At 42.5% G+C, this 18444-nt stretch overlaps 1 protein-coding gene and 1 long non-coding RNA gene across 2 annotated transcripts in view; both read right to left on the bottom strand.

Annotated features, from left to right (window-relative positions):
* Nucleotides 1-202: 202 nt before the first annotated feature.
* On the bottom strand, nucleotides 203-12411 carry THOC3 (THO complex subunit 3). Its single transcript, XM_052647033.1, has 6 exons — nucleotides 12120-12411; nucleotides 11232-11388; nucleotides 9677-9881; nucleotides 2163-2324; nucleotides 1945-2045; nucleotides 203-624 (listed from the first exon to the last, which is right to left on the bottom strand). The coding sequence occupies exons 1-6, from the start codon at nucleotides 12384-12386 to the stop codon at nucleotides 461-463; spliced, it is 1056 nt and encodes a 351-aa protein (XP_052502993.1). The 5' UTR covers nucleotides 12387-12411; the 3' UTR covers nucleotides 203-460.
* Nucleotides 12412-12585: 174 nt separating this feature from the next.
* Nucleotides 12586-18444, bottom strand: part of LOC128054407 (uncharacterized) — an 83482-nt gene continuing 77623 nt past the window's right edge. Inside the window, exon 3 of the long non-coding RNA XR_008200003.1 lies at nucleotides 12586-12691. This is a non-coding gene — a long non-coding RNA (uncharacterized LOC128054407). The remainder of the gene's footprint in view (nucleotides 12692-18444) is intronic.

The raw sequence follows: 18444 nt of genomic DNA, 5'->3' as shown, positions 1-18444 counted from the left end.
AATACAGTACTACAACACCTCCCTATAATGACATAAGAAAATAATAAGGATAATATTACCATAATTTTTGAAGTCCTAGAAGTCCCATAATTAAAAAGTCAGTTTTATTAAATGTTCAATTCTCAAAATTATTAATATGTACTTCTTTTTTATTATAAAAAATCTCCAACCCCATCTCACCCTTCCTCACCTACCTCTCCAAACTACATACTGTCCAAGCAGAACCAAGCCCAACAAATCCCACCACACGCCCAACAGTAGGAAGACAGGAAGTCCCCAGAAGACAAGGCATGCTGGTGTCATCACTGCAAGGGGCAGGGAACGACCAGAATGGGCAGCCGAACAAAACACTGATACAATTTATACCAATTCATAAATACTTTAGGTGCCCACCAACCCCCAGAGAACAGACCAAACTAACTATACAACGGAAGCCTCTGCCATACGCTGGGTCCTCCTATCAGGAATCATTGGGAAGCCCAAACAGCTTCACAGTTCCAGCTTCCCGACTGCTGTCATATTTGCCATCTTTGTCATCACAGGCAAACGCCAGCAGAGGCCTTTTGGGGTGCCAAGCCACGGTGAAGGTCGGGGACTCACATTGAACCTCCCACAGCTTGTCTCCTATAAAAATCAATATAGGGATATCAATCAGTATGTTAACAGTAGACCACACTCATTAAGTACTTACCTATGTTAACTCATTTAATCTGCATAATAGTCCTATAGGATACAAACAATTCTACCCCATTTTACAGAGAACACTGAGGTACAGAGGGGTCACAAGGCAGTCGGGTGGCGGAGCAGGATCTGAACCTAACAGCCCATGCTCTGAGCCCTAGCCTACACTTCCTAAAAAAACTGCCATGTCAGCTCTTTGTTGAGAATGTCTTGTGAATCAGATGCATTATACTTATCTTAATAAAGTATGACAACTTTATCCATCAACACAAGTAATGGTTTTAAACCCCATTTTATAAAGAAACGGGTAACTGAACAGTTAAGTTACACCTCAAAGAAGCAGCAGTGGAAAAAAAAAGGGAGAGAAAGAACAGAGTCAACACAGAAAGTCAGTCTGTCTGAAGCCACAGATCTTTCTACTCAACCACACTTGCCTTGCAAATAAAATTCTTTTTCCAAAATTTCTATCCTGCCTGCTTGTTGAAATTAAACATGGTTTTTCCAAAGCCACTTTTTAAAGCTGGATTAATGCAGTAAAGTGTTCACAGTGTGGTGTTGATTTAAAAATGCAGGATACACAGAATTATACACTTAAATTGGTCAATTTAGATGGTATGTGAATTTTTCGATAAAGCTGTTTTTATAATATTGTTTCTACACACACACACACACACTTTCTTTGAAGTTTTCTATATAGTTTGAATGTTTACTAAAGTATCATGTATTTTCAAAAGCAATAAAGTTATATTAAAAATAAACCTGAAGAAATATTCATTTTTCTATTTTCAAGTTCTGTCTTGTTGCTTTTTAAAACAAATCACATGTGCTTTGATAATTTCTTAAATTGTAAAATATGTAAGTCAACATACAGGCAAAAGACAAAAAGAAATATACCATATTGCTAAAAGAGGCAGTATTTAAATGGTGATATCACTCATCCATCCATCCATTCATTCATTCTTCCTTTCTGTATTTTAAAAATTTTGAAAAAATATTATTATAATGGAAAAATTAAAAGTGAATAAAAAGCAAACTGTTTTCTTTAATCACTTTCTTTCAGACCTGCCCCTCTCTTTCCTAAATCTTTGCTCCCTCATTACCTGATAATAGTCATAATAAACACACTTGCCTTAAGAAGGCAAATGCATTTATGCTAATACTGGCAAAGTAGTAAGGAACAGAGATGAAAACACAGGATAGGAGTTCTCACGGCCAGGGATGAATGACAGAGGAGTCTCGTTAAGATGGTGAGGGTTTAGTTACCTGTCTCTACTTCAGCAATGTCAATGAAGTGATCTTCTGAGGCTGATGCCAGCATTTTCCCATCATGGCTAAAACTGAGGGTCCTCACAGGCCAATCCAGCCTATAGCAGAGCAGACCAGACAGAGGAGACATTAGAATAATCCAAAGAGGAGGGCCCAACTTCACTCGAAATAAAACTAACTCATCCAACAAGCAAAGTGCTGGTAGAGTTGCTTACCTGGAAAAGCATCGAACACACACTAACTCATCTACATCCCAAAGGCTGACCAAAGCATCTGCACTTCCTGTTGCAAAGTACTTCCCCATGGGGTCAAACTTGATACAGATACAGTTGGAAGGATGGGCGTTGATGGACTGCACAGGCTTCAGCTCTGGGTAGCTGAAAAACAAAACAGACATCAATCAAACTGGGGGAAATGACCCTGGTACTAAGATAGAAACAGGAGACGCTGAAGAAGAAAACCAAAGACAACAGAACAAACATCAAAGACTGTAAATCAAGGCTTTCCTGAAATAAAGAGATTTCAAAAATATACTGAAACAACACACCACATACTTAAGAATATGAACCCAGACTAACCAACACAAAGACATTTTGTTGTTGTTCAGTAGCTAAGCAGTGTCCAATTCTTTGTGACCCCATGGACTGCAGCACATCAGGCTTCCCTGTCCTTCACTATCTCCTGGTATTTGCTTAAACTCACGTCCACTGAGTTGGTGATGCCATCCAACCATCTTATCCTTTGTTGTCCCCTTCTCCTCCTGCCCTTAATCTTTCCCAGCATCAGGGCCTTTTCCAATGAGTCAGCTCTTCCCATCAGATGACCAAAGTATTGGAGCTTCAGCTTCAGCACTGGTCCTTCCAAAGAATATTCAGGGTTGATTTCCTTTTGACTAGTTTGATCTCTTTGCTGTCCAAGAGTCTCCTCCCAGCACCACAGTTCAAAAGAATCAACTCTTCAGCCCTCAGCCTTCTTTATGGTCCAACTCACCCATCCATATATGACTGCTGGAAAACCCATAGCTTTGACTATATGGACCTTTGTTGGCAAAGTGATATCTCTGCTTTTTTTTAAAATATAAATTTATTTAATTGGAGGCTAATTACAATATTGTATTGGTTTCGCCATACATTAACATGAATCTGCCACAGGTGCACACGTGTTTCCCATCCTGAACCCCCCCTCCCACCTCCCTCCCCATACCATCCCTCTATCTCTGCTTTTTAACACGCTGTCTTGGTTTGTCATAGCTTTTCTTCCAAGGAGCAAGCGTCTTCTAATTTCATGGTCACGGTCACCATCCACAGTGATTTGAGAACCCAAGAAAAGAAAATCTGTCACTGTTTCCATCTTTCTCCATCTAGTTGCCATGAAGTGATGGGAAGGATACCATAATCTTATATTTTTGAATGCTGAGTTTTAAGCCAGCTTTTTCTCTCCTCTCTCACCTTCATCAAGAGGCTCTTTGGTTCCTCTTCACTCTCTGCCATTAAGATGGTATCATCTGCAAACCTAAGGTTGTTGATATTTCTCCCAGCAATCTTGATTCCAGCTTGTGATTCATCCAGCACAGCATTTCACGTTGTACTCAGCATATAAATTAAACAAGCAGAGTGACAATATATAGCACTGATATACTCCTTTTCCAATTTAGAGCCACTCCTTTGATCCATATCCAGTTCTAACTGTTGCTTCTTGACTTGCATACAGGTGTTCAGGAGGCAGGTAAGTTCAGTTCAGTCACTTAGTTATGTCCAGCTCTTTGCGACCCCGTGGACTGCAGCACATCAGGCCTCCCTGTCTATCACCAACTCCCGGAGCTTGCTCAAACTCATGTCCATTGAGTCGGTGATGCCATCCAACAATCTCATCCTCTGTCGTCCCCTTCTCCTCCTGCCTTCAATCTTTCCCAGCATCAGGGTCTTTTCCAATGAGTCTGTTCTTTGCATCAGGCAGCCAAAGTACTGGAGTTTCAGCTTCAGCATCAGTCCCTCCAGTGAATATTCAGGACTGATTTTCTTTAGGATTGACTGGTTCGATCTCCTTGCAGTCCAAGGGATTCTTACGAGTCTTCTCCAACACCACAGTTCAAAAGCATCGACTCTTTGGCACTCAGCTTTCTTTATAGTCCACCTGTCACATCCCTACTTGACTACTGGAAAAACCATAGCTTTGACTAGATGGAGGCAGGTAAGGTGTGCTGGTATTCCCATCTCTTTAAGAATTTTCCAGTTTGTTGTGATCTACACAGTCAAAGGCTTTGGCATAGTCAATGAGGCAGAAGTAGATGTTTTTCTGGAATTCTCTTGCTTTTCCTATAATTCAACAGATGACAGCAATTTTATCTCTGGTTCTTCTGCCTTTTCTATATTCAGCTCACATATCAGAAAGTTCTCGGTTCACATACTGTTGAACCCTAGCTTGAAGGATTTTGAGCATGACCTTGCTGGCATGTGAAACGAGTGCAACTGTGTGACAGTTTTAAGCATTCTTTGGTATTGCCCTTCTTTGGGATTGAAATGAAAACTGACCTTTTCCAGTCCTATAGCCACTGCTGAGTTTTCCAAATTTGCTGACATATTGAGTGCAGCAGTTTAACAGCATCATCTTTTAGGATTTGAAATAGTTCAGCTGGAATTCCATCAACTATACTAGCTTTGTTCATTGCAATGTTTCCTAAGGCCTATCTGACTTCACACTCTAGGATGTCTTACTCTAGGTGAGTGACCATCATCATAGTTATCCACGTCATTAAGGTCTTTTTTGTGCAGTTCTTCTGGGTATTCTTGCCACTTCTTAATCTCTTCTGCTTCTGTTTAGTCCTTGCCATTTCTGTCCTTTATTGCGCCCATCTTTTCATGAAATTGTTTCCTTCGTATTTCCAATTTTCTTGAAGATTCTCTAGTCTTTCCCATTCTATTATTTTCCTCTTTTTCTTTGCATGTTCACTTAAGAAGGCTTTCTAATCTCTCCTTGCACTCAGTTGGGTATCTTTCCCTTTCTCCTTTGCCTTTCACTTCTCTTCTTTTCTCAGCTATTTGGAAGGCCTCCTCAGTCAACCATTTTGCTGTCTTGCATTTCTTTTTCTTTGAGATGGTTTTGGTCACTGTCTCCTGTACAATGTTATAAACCTCTGTCCACAGATTTTCAGGCACTCTATTGCATCTAATCCCTTGAATATATTTGTCACTTCCACTGTATAATCATAAGGGTCATACCTGAATGGCCTAGTGGTTTTCCGTACTTTCTCCAATTTAAGTTTGAATTTTGCAATAAGGAGCTGAAAATAATGGACTTTCAAAAAATTAGATTATCAGCAGACTTCTGACAGTAACCCTTTACACCAAAAGAAAATGGAGTAAAACGAAAAAACAAGAAAATATGAATCAAAGTTTTTATATCTAGCAAAGCTATCAATTATAAAGTGTTCAAAGAAGCAGCACAATGTAAGTATCTCTTAAGTTTTATAAGTATATAAGTTATGACAAGTATGAACTCAGGGAACATTGCTCCCCTTGAACACTTTTTGAGGAATCAAAACTGGAGTAAGCTGTCACAATCAGTGACTGAAGACTTACCAGCCCAAGGTTGGTGATGAACGTTAAATACATATAGTCTCTTGTAGAAATTATATATGTTTAAAAGTAATGTAATAACCGTGTAATCTGGCAACATGTAGTATTAACTTTTTTTTTAATGGAGGAAGACATATTATAAAAGCAAAACTTACAATTTTAAGTAATCACACTGGTGGTGGTAGCACTACTGTTAAATATCTGTGTGTGTAACAGGGAATGAAGGTAGTAGGTAACCATGGGAAACTCAAATTCTATAATCCCCTGCACTTCTGAGAATCAGAATACTTAGCTTGCAAGCAAAGAGATTTTAACTGGAAGTTATATGTATGAATTTACAAATTATTTTGTCTTTAAGTACATACATATACTTCCTAGTTCAGTCTACTGGAAAGGTGTGCTGCTGCTGCTGCTGCTGCTGCTGTGTCACTTCAGTCATGTCTGACTCTGTGCGACCCCAGAGACGGCAGCCCACCAGGCTCCCCTGTCCCTGGGATTCTCCAGGCAAGAACACTGGAGTGGGTTGCCATTTCCTTCTCCAATGCATGAAAGTGAAAAGCGAAAGTGAAGTTGCTCAGTCGTACCCGACTCTTAGTGACCCCATGGACTGCAGCCTACCAGGCTCCTGCTTCCAGGGGATTTTCCAGGCAAGAGTAGTGGAGTGGGGTACCATTGCCTTCTCCACTGGAAAGGTCTAGAAATGATCAACTCAACAATATGGACGTCCTGAGTTTTAATATTTTCTAGTGAAAGAATCCAGGGATTCTCTGGGAATTTTCTAATTAAAGATTTGAGACAGGAAATACACAGGATGAACCTGGCATATCTTGTTATACCAGAGAGCAAGAAACTGAAGACTGAGGATTGTGTTACAAAACATGACTCAGGAACCAACTTGAAGAGGATTCTGTGTGCCAAAGATAAATTCAGCTTCAATAAGGATAATGATTATGACAGATTGAAACATATCTACTATGCTTAAATACATAGGCCCATAACAATCCTTCTTTAAAAAATAAAGTAGCAGATCATCTTTGGAATCGAGAGAGAACTAATTCATTATCAAGCATTTATCATTTCTTCTCTAAATGTACTGGGTAACCAAACTGATAAGACAAAGTGACTCTTAAATAAGCAAACAATCAGAATCAGCAAAATCCAGACTAGGACAAGCTCCCCAAGTTAACAGTCTGTGTTTTTAACAGTTAAGTTCTAGTAGGACAAAGGGAAAGAAGGAGAAGTTTAACTGACTTAAAAGGCATATCACACTTTTTTAAAAGGGCAAAATTAGACTATCCAGAAATTCACATTTAGTAGCAAAACTATAAAGAAATAATATAAAAATCAAGACAGTGCTTTTCGAGGAGGGAGTTTTTGACTAGGACAAAGCCCATGGAAAGACTTGAGATGGCAAGCAAAGTAATATTTCTTGACTTGGTGGAATTACACAGGTGTTATGCATATAATAGTTCATTAAGCTATATACTCAGCAGTGGCCACAGGACTGGAAAAGGTCACTTTTCATTCCAATCCCAAAGAAAGGCAAAGCCAAAGAATGCTTAAACTACCACACAACTGCACTCATTTCACATGCTAGTAAAGTAATGCTCAAAATTCTCCAAGCCAGGCTTCAGCAATACGTGAACCGTGAACTTCCTGATGTTCAAGCTGGATTTAAAAAGGCAGAGGAGCCAGACATCAAATTGCCAACATCTGCTGGATCATGGAAAAAGCAAGAGAGTTCCAGAAAAACATCTATTTCTGCTTTATTGACTATGCCAAAGCCTTTGACTGTGTGGATCACAACAAACTGTGGAAAATTCTGAAAGAGATGGGAATACCAGACCACCTGACTTGCCTCTTGAGAAACCTGTATGCAGGTCAGGAAGCAACAGTTAGAACTGGACATGGAACAACAGACTGGTTCCAAATAGGAAAAGGAGTATGTCAAGGCTGTATATTGTCACCCGCCTTATTTAACTTATATGCAGAGTACATCATGAGAAATGCTGGACTGGAAGAAACACAAGCTGGAATCAAGATTGCCGGGAGAAATATCAATAACCTCAGATATGCAGATGACACCACCCTTATGGCAGAAAGTGAAGAGGAACTAAAAAGCTCTTGATGAAAGTGAAAGAGGAGAGTGAAAAAGTTGGCTTAAAGCTCAACATTCAGAAAACGAAGATCATGGCATCCGGTCCCATCACTTCAAGGGAAATAGATGGGGAAACAGTGGAAACAGTGGCAGACTTTATTTTGGGGGGCTGAAAAATCACTGCAGATGGTGACTGCAGCCATGAAATTAAAAGACGCTTACTCCTTGGAAGAAAAGTTATGACCAACCTAGATAGCATATTGAAAAGCAGAGACATTACTTTGCCAACTAAAGTCCGTCTAGTCACGGCTATGGTTATTCCAGTAGTCATGTATGGATGTGAGAGTTGGACTGTGAAGAAGGCTGAGCACTGAAGAAATGATGCTTTTGAACTGTGGTGTTGGAGAAGACTCTTGAGAGTCCCTTGGACTGCAAGGAGATCCAACCAGTCCATTCTGAAGGAGATCAACCCTGGGATTTCTTTGGAAGGAATGATGCTAAAGCTGAAACTCCAGTACTTTGGCCACCTCATGCGAAGAGTTGACTCATTGGAAAAGACTGTGATGCTGGGAGGGATTAGGGGCAGGAGAAGAAGGGGACGACCGAGGATGAGATGGCTGGATGGCATCACTGACTCGATGAACGCAAGTCTGAGCGAACTCCGGGAGTTGGTGATGGACAGGGAGGCCTGGCGAGCTGTGACTCATGGGGTCGCAAAGAGTCGGACACGACTGAGCGACTGAACTGAACTGAAGCTATATACTTGCATTTTGTGGTTTTCTACATGTTTTATTTTCTAACACAAAAGCTTAAAAAAAAAAAACACTGCCTACAGAGTAAAATTCAAGTTACTAAGCACAGAATTTCAGAGCCGAATAACCTGGTACCAAATTATACTTCAACTTTATCTTCCTGTTTCAGGACCTCTCTTCAGACACTTTATCTGCCACCACTCCCAGCAATTCTGATCTACTGACTACTTTCCAAATAAGCCATGTTCATTCATACTTGTTTTGTCCATTGTGCAGTTCCCTTCTGCTGATTCTTAAAATTCTATTAATCTTTCAAGGTCAAGCTCAGAAGCTGCCTCCTTCAACTCCCAAGTCCCACAGTCAATCCTTGGGATTCTACAGCAAACTCCCAGTCTCTCTAACACAGAGCCTAGCACACCCTGCCTTGCAGTGTCCACCCAAGACAGCAGAAAGAACAGAATCAGATAGACCTCAACTTCAATTCCACAATTTCATTCATTTAGAGAATATTTACTAAGATCCTGACTGTGTGTAGCAGGTACTGGGCTAGGCACTAGGGATTCAACAGTAAACAAGTTAAATACAGCTCCTAATTCACAGAATTTAGTCTACTAGAAGACACAAAGAAATAAACATGCATTTATAATGGAGAATGAGAAATGCTTCCAATGTAAGTACATAAAATAAGCTTCTAACCTTGGGGATGAAGAGGGCTTCCCTGGAGGGAAAGTGATATTCAAACTGAGACTTTGAAAGTACAAATTGGCTATACTTCAAGGTACATCCAGTTCAAGTGCTCACTAGCTAACTAGTCACTTAACCCCTCTGAGATCCCTGATCTTCATCTGTGAAATGGGAAGCACACCATCATCAGCTCCCTAGGATTTCTCTCCAGACTCAGTAAAATATAAGGTACCTAGCTCAAAGGTGCTCGAAAGGTTAGAATTCCTTATTACTACAGTCAATCTCTGAACAAAGTCAGCGGTTGACCTGACAGGGGTTGAACAAACACAGTTAAAAACTCATGTATAACTTACAACTGGTCCTCTGTATCCACGGTCGCTCTGTTTCTGTGGCTCTGCATCCCAGATTCAACCAATCTCAGATCATGTGGTACTGCAGTATTTACTACTGAAAAAATCCACATTAAGGGGACCTGGGTAGTTTAAATCCACGTTGTTCAACAGTCAATTGTTTGTCCTTCTGGCTCCCTCAGGATAGACTCACATCTAATTCATCTCGGGATCCACTACAGCACTCAGTGCAAAGACATGACAGTCCCTTAAACTTAGAACCCCCCTCACCTGAGTATGTTGATACAACCGTTGCCATTTGTCAGGAAGAACATGTTATTGTCATTGTTCCAGGAGATTTCATTGACCTCAAACTTGAACTGCTCCTCTGCTTTGGAGCGGTGTGTCTTGGCATCAATGAATGTCACCACATCATCCTTGTTGCCTACAGCGATGGTCTGCCCGTCAGGACTCCAGCAGATATTAATGTTCTCCCCTGGGAACCCAGATACGATCAGCAAGATACTGTTAGCCCACAATCCTCCAGAAGTTTATCTTGTTATCAAAGAAAGACTAGAGCTATCGCCAGAGTTCATTCACTAAGGCCCTCATCAGCAGGACCAACCAGAAGTCCAGCACACTCATCTACACATTTCCCCCTTTAGTGCTCACATGTCTCTAAGGGCCATGTTTCCTCCCCATTTTACAGACGAAAAACTGAAAGAGAGATGGGCCAAAGTATCAAAACTATGAAGGAACAGAGCCAAAATCTAAATGCGTACTTGACACCAGGGCCTCTAATTCTCTCTCATGCCTGTACTTCCCACACTCCAGTCATTCACATGCCATTTCCACAATTTTTGAACTATCCATGTAATAGCTATACTTCTTCTTTCAAGACTTTTACTAAAACTGACCCCTCCAAATTTTTTAAGTAGCTTCACTTTGGCAATAAATTCTATAAACTAGTTCTTTTTTCCTAATAGGCATTAAAATATATATACAATCAGTTTTTAATGTTCATCTACCTACTTAAATCACTCACATATCACCAGTTGCCTAGTTGGGGAAACCATATCATTCCACCTCCAGGTACAAGTCTCGCCAACAAAGTCCAGTAGCCCACAAATTTCATCAAGTTTATTGATTCTAAGATGCATATTTTTTCATACCTTATTACCTGTAATGTATTTTAAAATGCATCAGAATGTATTTCAAAATTTTTGGTGTATCATGACTATCTAGTAAAACTTTATTTTCTTTCCTAATGAAACATAAAATATTGATGCATCTTATAATCAATAACATCTTAGCCAATATAACTTAATAAATGGCCTTAAGGTTTATAAGGCAATATCTGGGGAAGAACAGCCTATAAATGTACTACACAACTTCCAGGTCATTTTCTCCCCAATTGTCAAAGTCATTTATTCCAAGATCAGTCATTCTAGCCTATCAGCAGTTTCCTAAATTCTCCACTCCTTAGTACATGCTGTTCCCTGCTAGAGCTGCCTACCCACTACAAGGTGACCACTAAATCTATATGGCTATCTTAAGGGTTTGCTCAAATTCTGTGAAGCCTTCCCTATCTTCCCCAGGCATACTTAAGTGTTTCCATTCTCAGTATCCACCTTGTAAACCTATCCATTACAGGATGACCATGTTATATTATGTTAGTTTTTTCAATACATATGTCTCTCCCTGCACTAAACTCTCAGGTCCTTGGAGCTGGCGACTGTCTTATTCAGATCAGGATATCCCATACCAACAGGGCCAGGCACAGAGAAGATATTTAAAATGAATGACTATCAGTAGCTCATCTTCCTACTGCCCTCTGAACAGTTACCTTTAGTGTTCACAGTGGCAATGCATTTCGTAGTCCTCACATCCCAGATGCGAATGGTTTTGTCTCCAGATGCAGTGACAAAGAGATCAGGGTTACTTGGATGCCAACAGAGCTGGTCCACGCTATCCCCATGTCCCCTATAATTGTTTTCTTTGACCTGAAAGAACAAAATCCAGATACCACTTCACCCATATGTACCCGCCTACCCATGTAACTTCTTAACCTTATTCAAAACGAGGTATCTGGCTACCAACATAATTTTGGATGAGTAGAGTCCAGTCCTTCTAAGTCACTTCCCCTAAACCCTTCCCAATACCCTACCCTCCCTTCCTCCCCACTGTGTGAACAGTTCTGAGGACCCGGTCCACACCAATGCCCTTTCTCTTTATCCCTCCCTGGCCTTCCTCCTTTGTGGTTTTCTACCCGTACTCTTCCACCAAGGGTCCCAACCCGCTTACTCAATTCCACAGAGGCCCTGTCATTTTGAGAATGACTCTCCTCATCATCACAGGAGCCCATCACCACTGTCCCAGCCGCTCCAAACCACCACACAAGTCTCCCCGCCATCCTCAGCACCAGCCTTTACTCTCCACACTCACCTTCACCCCCCGCTCATCTTCACGCCTCCTTACTATTACACTCCCTATACACCGTCCCCCGAACCCAACCACCAGCCCTCCTCTCAATCACCCCCATCTTCATCTCTCATCAGTCCGTTCCCCCCGCCTCACCCCCCACACTTCTCTTTCGCGCATCACACACGCCCCTCACCTCCACACCCCTTCTTCCTCCTCCCTTCTCCTCACCCTCTCTCACTCACGCCATTCTTCAACCTCGCCTCCCCACGCCCCCTCTCTCCCTAGCCTGGGCCGGGTCCCAGCGGCTCACCAACCGGTCTTTCTCCAGCAAGAAGACGCTGGCCGTCTTGTCGAAGGACCCCGAGGCCAGGCGACGTCCGTCGCAGCTCCAGGCCACGGAGTGCACCTTGGCGCTGTGCGCCGGGAACTCGCGCGTCTTACTGTGGCCGCGGAACAGCTCCTGCATCCCGAGCACGTAGCGCGTCGGGCCGCTTGACACTGAGCACCAGGGAGCCATCGAGCCGGGACCGCTCTGGCCCAGCGCGGAGGGTCCCATCGACGCCTGGGGAATCGCCATGACGAATTCCGGGACGCCCGCTCAGTAATATTCTTAGAGGCAATCAGCCCTGCCGCCACCGCCGCACGCATGCGCGGGAGAGACCACCCGCGCTTCCGCGCACCCGCACTGGGGACCACTCCCGGAAGAGACTACACGTCCCAGCATGCAGCGCGCTCCCGCCTTTACCTTCGCCGGTGGTCGCGGTTCCGCTTGAAATTTCCTTCACTATTAATTATTAGGGGGCTTCCCTGGTGGCTCAGTGGGTAAAGTGTCTGCCTACAAGGCGGGAGACCCGGGTTCGACTCCTGGGTCGGGAAGATCCCCTGGAGAAGGAAATGGCAACCCACTCCAGTACTCTTGCCTGGAAAATCCCATGGACTGTAGCCTAAGTCGGACACGACTGAGCGACTTTCCCTTCCAGTAACCACTAGGAGGTTTTTAGGGTCCTTAATTTTCTCCTTACCTACTGTTTGGTAGATACATTTGTATCCCTGTTTAATCGAAGAAATAACGCAATTCTTCTAAACCTCAGTTCGCTGTCAGTTAAAAACACTTATTTTCTGGGTTACTCCCGCCTTTCAGCCCACTCACTTAGAGCCGAAGGCTCTCTACTTCCTACTGCGGGAGGAGCTGGTGACCTTCTCTAGGGAAATAGGCTAGAGATTTGGGGTTTCCCTGGTGGCTCCGCTGGTAAAGAATCCGCCCGCTAATGCGTGAGAACTGGGTTCGATTCCTGGGTTGGAAAGATCTCCTGGAAAAGAAACCAGCTACCCACTCCACTATTCTGGCCTGGAGAATTCCATGGACTATACGGATTCTACTGAGTGACTCTCTTTTTCACTTGCTGCGGGGAAAGGAGGCTGCCGAAGGCTGTTGGGATGATTTTGAGACAAATTCCTTGTGTTTAGAAGGCTGTTCTATATGCGCATTAGTATATATGCAAAAATACACAGAGTGAAGAGTAAATGCCTTTTCATGCCCCTTGGACTGGTCCCCACACCTCAGGCCCATACCTCAAACCACATGTCCAGCATTTTGAGGTGGTGAGTTGCCAGCGCCAGACAAGTCGCTTGAGAAGGGCCAGTGAGCTGGGGGCTGTGTTTCGGTGGTGAAAAATTGGCTGAAAATTTGCATAAATACAAGACTTTTTAAAAAGGTAACACGTGCATTTGATAATAAATGTAGAAAAAAATGAGAAAATAAAGTGGGAGAGTGAGATTACTTCTCTCTGATGTACCCAAATTCCCCTTACAAAAAAATACTGTAAAATTTCTTGTGAGGCCTTCCAAAGGTGGCTTTGGTACCAAATCACAAGTCCATGTATGCAAGGGCAGAGCGAGGCCAATCAATACTGAAACATTAAGAGTTTGGAACAGAGAAAGGCTTATTATAGGTTCATGGGTGGCTCATGCCCTAAGAACCCCGAAGTTACTAAAAGCTTTCAGCAAGCCCCTTTAAAAGCAAAAGTTTATTATAGGTTCATACAAGGAGATGGGTAGGTTCTTCATGCCCTAAGAACCCTGAAGTTACTAAAAGCTTTCAGCAAGCCCCTTTAAAAGCAAAAGTTTATTATAGGTTCATACAAGGAGATGGGTGGGTTCTTCAAGCCCTAAGAACCCTGAAGTTACTAAAAGCTTTCAGCAAGCCCCTCTAAAAGCAAAAGGTGAGTGAGGGGCGTGGTAAGTTGTTGCTAACTTCTTGGTGCCAGAGTCTTTGCTCTTGAAGTCAGGTCGTGATCAGGTAACAATGTTCCTATAATCTCCAACCAAACAATGTTATTCTCCGTCTTGACAAGAAAGAGCAAGGTCCCAAGGAACAACTTTCACTCTCCAAGGTCTCAGTCCTGACCAAGAGGAGGCAGATCTCAGTTGGCAGCTCCTGCAGGGTCAGGTTTCCACACTTTGCCCAGCTGTGATCTCTGAGGGAGCCAGGCACCGAATCAAACTGGCCCTCAGTCTCCTCAGACCACCCAAATGGGAGAGACCAGGTCTCACAGACTGCAACCCAAGCAGTCAGTGCTATCAGGTTACAGAGACAGGGAAGGGGGAGAGATTCACCGCTGTCTCAAGACCTGGGCCAAGGCTCTTTGAGGGCCTTAGTCAGGGCTCAGAGCTCTGCAGGACATAGTCCCCAGTCTGTTCCCTGGGCCCTCCAGAAGGCCTGAATCTGCCTCTTACCTCACTCTCCACCTGATGACTACTGACCCTTGGCTGAATCACTTCCCTAATTGTCACTCATTTGACAGTTTGTTGCTTGTAGGGGAGGGGGACCCACTAAGGCACTGACCAATGGCTGAGAGAGACCTGTTGCCTAGTTACAGTTTGCAGAGTAATGAGGCACAGATATGGCTGCCTGCTAAGGGCTGTGCTCATTCTGCTCTGTTACAGTTGTTGTTTGGTCGCTCAGTCACGTCTGATTCTTTGTGATCCCATGAACCACAGCACGCCAGGCTTCCCTGTCCATCACCAACTCCCGGAGCATGCTCAAACTCTTATCCATCAAGTCGGTGATGCCATCCAACCGTCTCATCCTGTCACCCCTTCTCCTCCTGCCTTCAATCTTTCCCAGCATCAGGGTCTTTTCCAGTGAGTCAGTTCTTTGCATCAAGTGGCCAAAGTATTGGAGCTTCAGCTTCAGCATTAGTCAGTCCTTCCAAAGATTATTCAAGGTTGACTTCCTTTAGGATTGACTAGTTTGATCTCCTTGCTGTCCAAGGGACTCTCAAGAATCTTCGCCAGCACCACGGTTTGAAAGCATCAGTTCTTTGGCACTCAGTCTTCTTTATGGTCCAGCTGTCACATCCATACATGACTATTGGAAAAATCATAGCTTTGACTATACAGATCTTTGTCAGCAAAGTGATGTCTCTGCTTTTTCATATGCTGTCTAGATTTGTCATAGCTTTTCTTCCAAGGAGCAAGCATCTTTTAATTTCATGGCAGTCACCATCCACAGTGATTTTGGAGCCCAAGAAAATAAAATCTGTCACTCTTTCCACTTTATCCCCTTGTATTTGCCGTGAAGTAATAAGACTGGCTGCTATGGTTTTAGTTTTTTGAATGTTGAGTTTTAAGCCAGCTTTTTTACTCTCCACTTTCACCCTCATCAAGAGGCTCTTTAGTTCCTCTTTGCTTTCTGCCATTAGGATGGTATTATCTACGTATCTGAGGTTGTTGATATTTCTCCCAGCAATCTTGATTCCAGCTTGTGATTCATCCTGCCTGGCATTTCACATGATGTACTCTGCATATTAGTTAAATAATCAGGGTGACAATATACGGCCTTGATATACTCCTTTCCCAATTTTAAGCCAGTCCATTGTTCCATATCTCCTTCTAACTGTTGCTTCTTGACCTGCATACAGATTACTCAGGAGGCAGGTAAGGTGGTCTGGTATTGCCATCTCTTTAAGAATTTCCCACAGTTTGTTGTGATCCACACAGCAGTTTAAGTGTAAATTGATTGCCTTTGGAAAGGTAGACATTCCTTACATAACTTGCTTTCTATTGTAAACACATACAAGAAATCATCAGTTCAGTTCAGTTCAGTCGCTCAGTCCTGTCCGACTCTTTGCGACCCCATGAATCACAGCACGCCAGGCCTCCCTGTCCTGTCTTCTCCAACACCACAGTTCAAAAGCATCAATTCTTCGGCGCTCAGCCTTCTTCACAATCCAACTCTCACATCCATACATGACCACAGGAAAAACCGTAGCCTTGACTAGACGGACCTTAGTCGGCAAAGAAATGTCTCTGCTTTTGAATATGCTATCTAGGTTGGTCATAACTTTCCTTCCAAGGAGTAAGCGTCTTTTAATTTCATGGCTGCAACCACCATCTGCAGTGATTTTGGAGCCCCCAAAATAAAGTCTGACACTGTTTCCACTGTTTCCCCATCTATTTCCCTAAGAAATCATAAGTATATGCATATGTCTCATTCTTTTAATGGATATAGTCTTTAATACAGGTTATTATATAATAGTTTATTCAATGATCACTTTGGTGGACATTTCATGTCCATGAGTTTGCTTTTAGGACAATACTGCTGTGAACATCCCCATACAAATTTCATTGTGCACATATGCACTTTTTATTTGAATAAATATTGTCAAAACACCTGAAGTTCTAACATCTACATTTCTACCAGCAGCATGGGAGAGTGCCATGAGGTCTTAAATACCAAGTCCACATATAATGCACAAGGTTCTGAGAGGAGCCTTAGGAAATATGGCCCTTTTCTTTCCCCATTCACTTCTCTACCCCTTTAAAGCTAGAAATTCTTGGAGACCCCAAAGCTTTTCAGACTGAAAAGAATACTGATGACATTACTAAGATCTTGGGGTGGGAGATTATTTGGTATCTAGTTTTCCTACCTTACCTTTCATTTTCAGGAATCTTCTTCATATTATTGCAGTGAAAAGGGAAAAAAGAGGAATGAAGTGTTTTCTTTCCCTTTCCTGAGGAGAAGATAAAGAGAACAGTGAGCAGGCCTGAACACTCCTAGCTCTTTTTACGTTGCTCGGTGGCTCAGTCATGTTCGACTCTTTGTGACCCCATGGACTACAGCCTGCCAGACTTTTCTGTCCACGGGATTTCCCAGGCAAGAATACTGGAGTGGGTTGCCCTTTCCTTCCCCAGGGGATCTTCCTGGCCCAGGAATCAAACTCGTGTCTTTTGTGTCTCCTGAGTTGCAGGCAGACTTTATCACTGAGCCACCGGTGCTGCTCCTAACTCTGCATGTCTGTAACTAAGTTTCCTTTTCTGCCCCCTAACTCTGCAGGAGCTATAATTCACACCGATTTTCTTTTGACTATATACTAAATACATCCTGGATCTGGAGTTTACCCTTACAACACGCTTCCCCTTGTAGTTACATATCAGAAAGAACGCTGCAGGGCCACCGACCTGCCAGACTCAGTTACTGGGTTATTGATGCCAGCCTATCTATGACTGTCTTTGAAACAGTGCAAAAGGAAGAAATCAAGATCCTAACACCTTTGTTCCTCATCACTGACTCCTGACTATGAACTCTTATCTTATATAAGCCCCTAGACTTCTCATGGGGGCGGGAGGCACAGTTCTTGAGGTGTGAGCCTACTGTGTTCCCCTCTCTGCTTGCTGAGAATTAAAGCAACTTTTCTATTTCCTCTGAACTCAGTCTCTGTAGTTTTTATTCGATGCCAGTGGGCAGAGAAAGCCAAGATTTTGGCCAGCAACAATTTTGCTAGCACTTTTTTCCCTACATGCACTGAAAATACATCTCCCAGTGCCGGATAAGGACATGAAGAACAGAGACGTAAAATGTCCTGCTCCAGGTCACATGGCTGATATTGATTAGAACTCTGGTTTTACTGACTTTAAATTCTTCACTCTGATTCTTAGCATCTGAAGCTGTTATAAATATAATTCTTTCTATTTCTGTATTAATTCTGTGTTTTTGGTATATATTATGATTTTTATTTCATTCTCCCTTGTGTTCTTGTTCTATATTCTGTCTAAAACCTTGGTTGTGGTAAGTGTTTCCCTCTGCTCTTCACTGAGACAGTTGTAATAGCACATTTCTGAGGGCTATGAGACTGAAGTCAGAGTACCAAAGGAGAGAGAAAATTCAGGGGAACAGAGGCACCGGCTGTTATTTAAAAAAAAAAAAAACCCTTCATTTTGGAAAACACTAACAAATTTAGAGAAAAGCTGCAAGAATAGTAAGAGTGCTGCCATTCCTATGGCCCAGATTCTCCTAGTTTTAGCATTTTGTTCTATTTTCTCTGTCTATACTTAGACATATCACTATTTTGCCTATGTGAGTAAGTTTAAGTTATTCATTACACCTAAATATTTCAGTGAATATTTCCTAAGAGTAAGGATATTCTGTTTCCTATCCCCGGCATAGTTATAAACATTAGTCATTTGAACCGTAACATAGAATTTAATCTACTATCTATTTCAATTGTGTCAGTTTAGCCGCTAATATCCTTAGTGCGTTCTTCCTCCAATACAAGATCTAGTCTAGAATTTAATACTGTGTTTAGTTATCATGTCTCTTTAGTCTCCTTGAATCTATAAAAATTCCCCAGCAT

Source organism: Budorcas taxicolor, chromosome 10 (genome assembly GCF_023091745.1).
Source record: "Budorcas taxicolor isolate Tak-1 chromosome 10, Takin1.1, whole genome shotgun sequence".
In the NCBI taxonomy this organism is placed as follows: Eukaryota; Metazoa; Chordata; class Mammalia; order Artiodactyla; family Bovidae; genus Budorcas; species Budorcas taxicolor.
Note: the sequence above shows the minus strand (reverse complement) of the source record. Positions and strands in the feature narration are given on the sequence as shown.

Coding starts and splice junctions, on each gene's coding strand:
- THOC3 (XM_052647033.1), bottom strand. CDS start 12,386: ATGGCGATTCCCCAGGCGTCGATGGGACCCTCCGCGCTGGGCCAGAGC. Junction 9,882..11,231: donor TGCCACTGTGAACACTAAAG/GTAACTGTTCAG, acceptor CTGGGTTCCCAG/GGGAGAACATTAATATCTGC. Junction 2,046..2,162: donor TGTGTTCGATGCTTTTCCAG/GTAAGCAACTCT, acceptor GCTCTGCTATAG/GCTGGATTGGCCTGTGAGGA.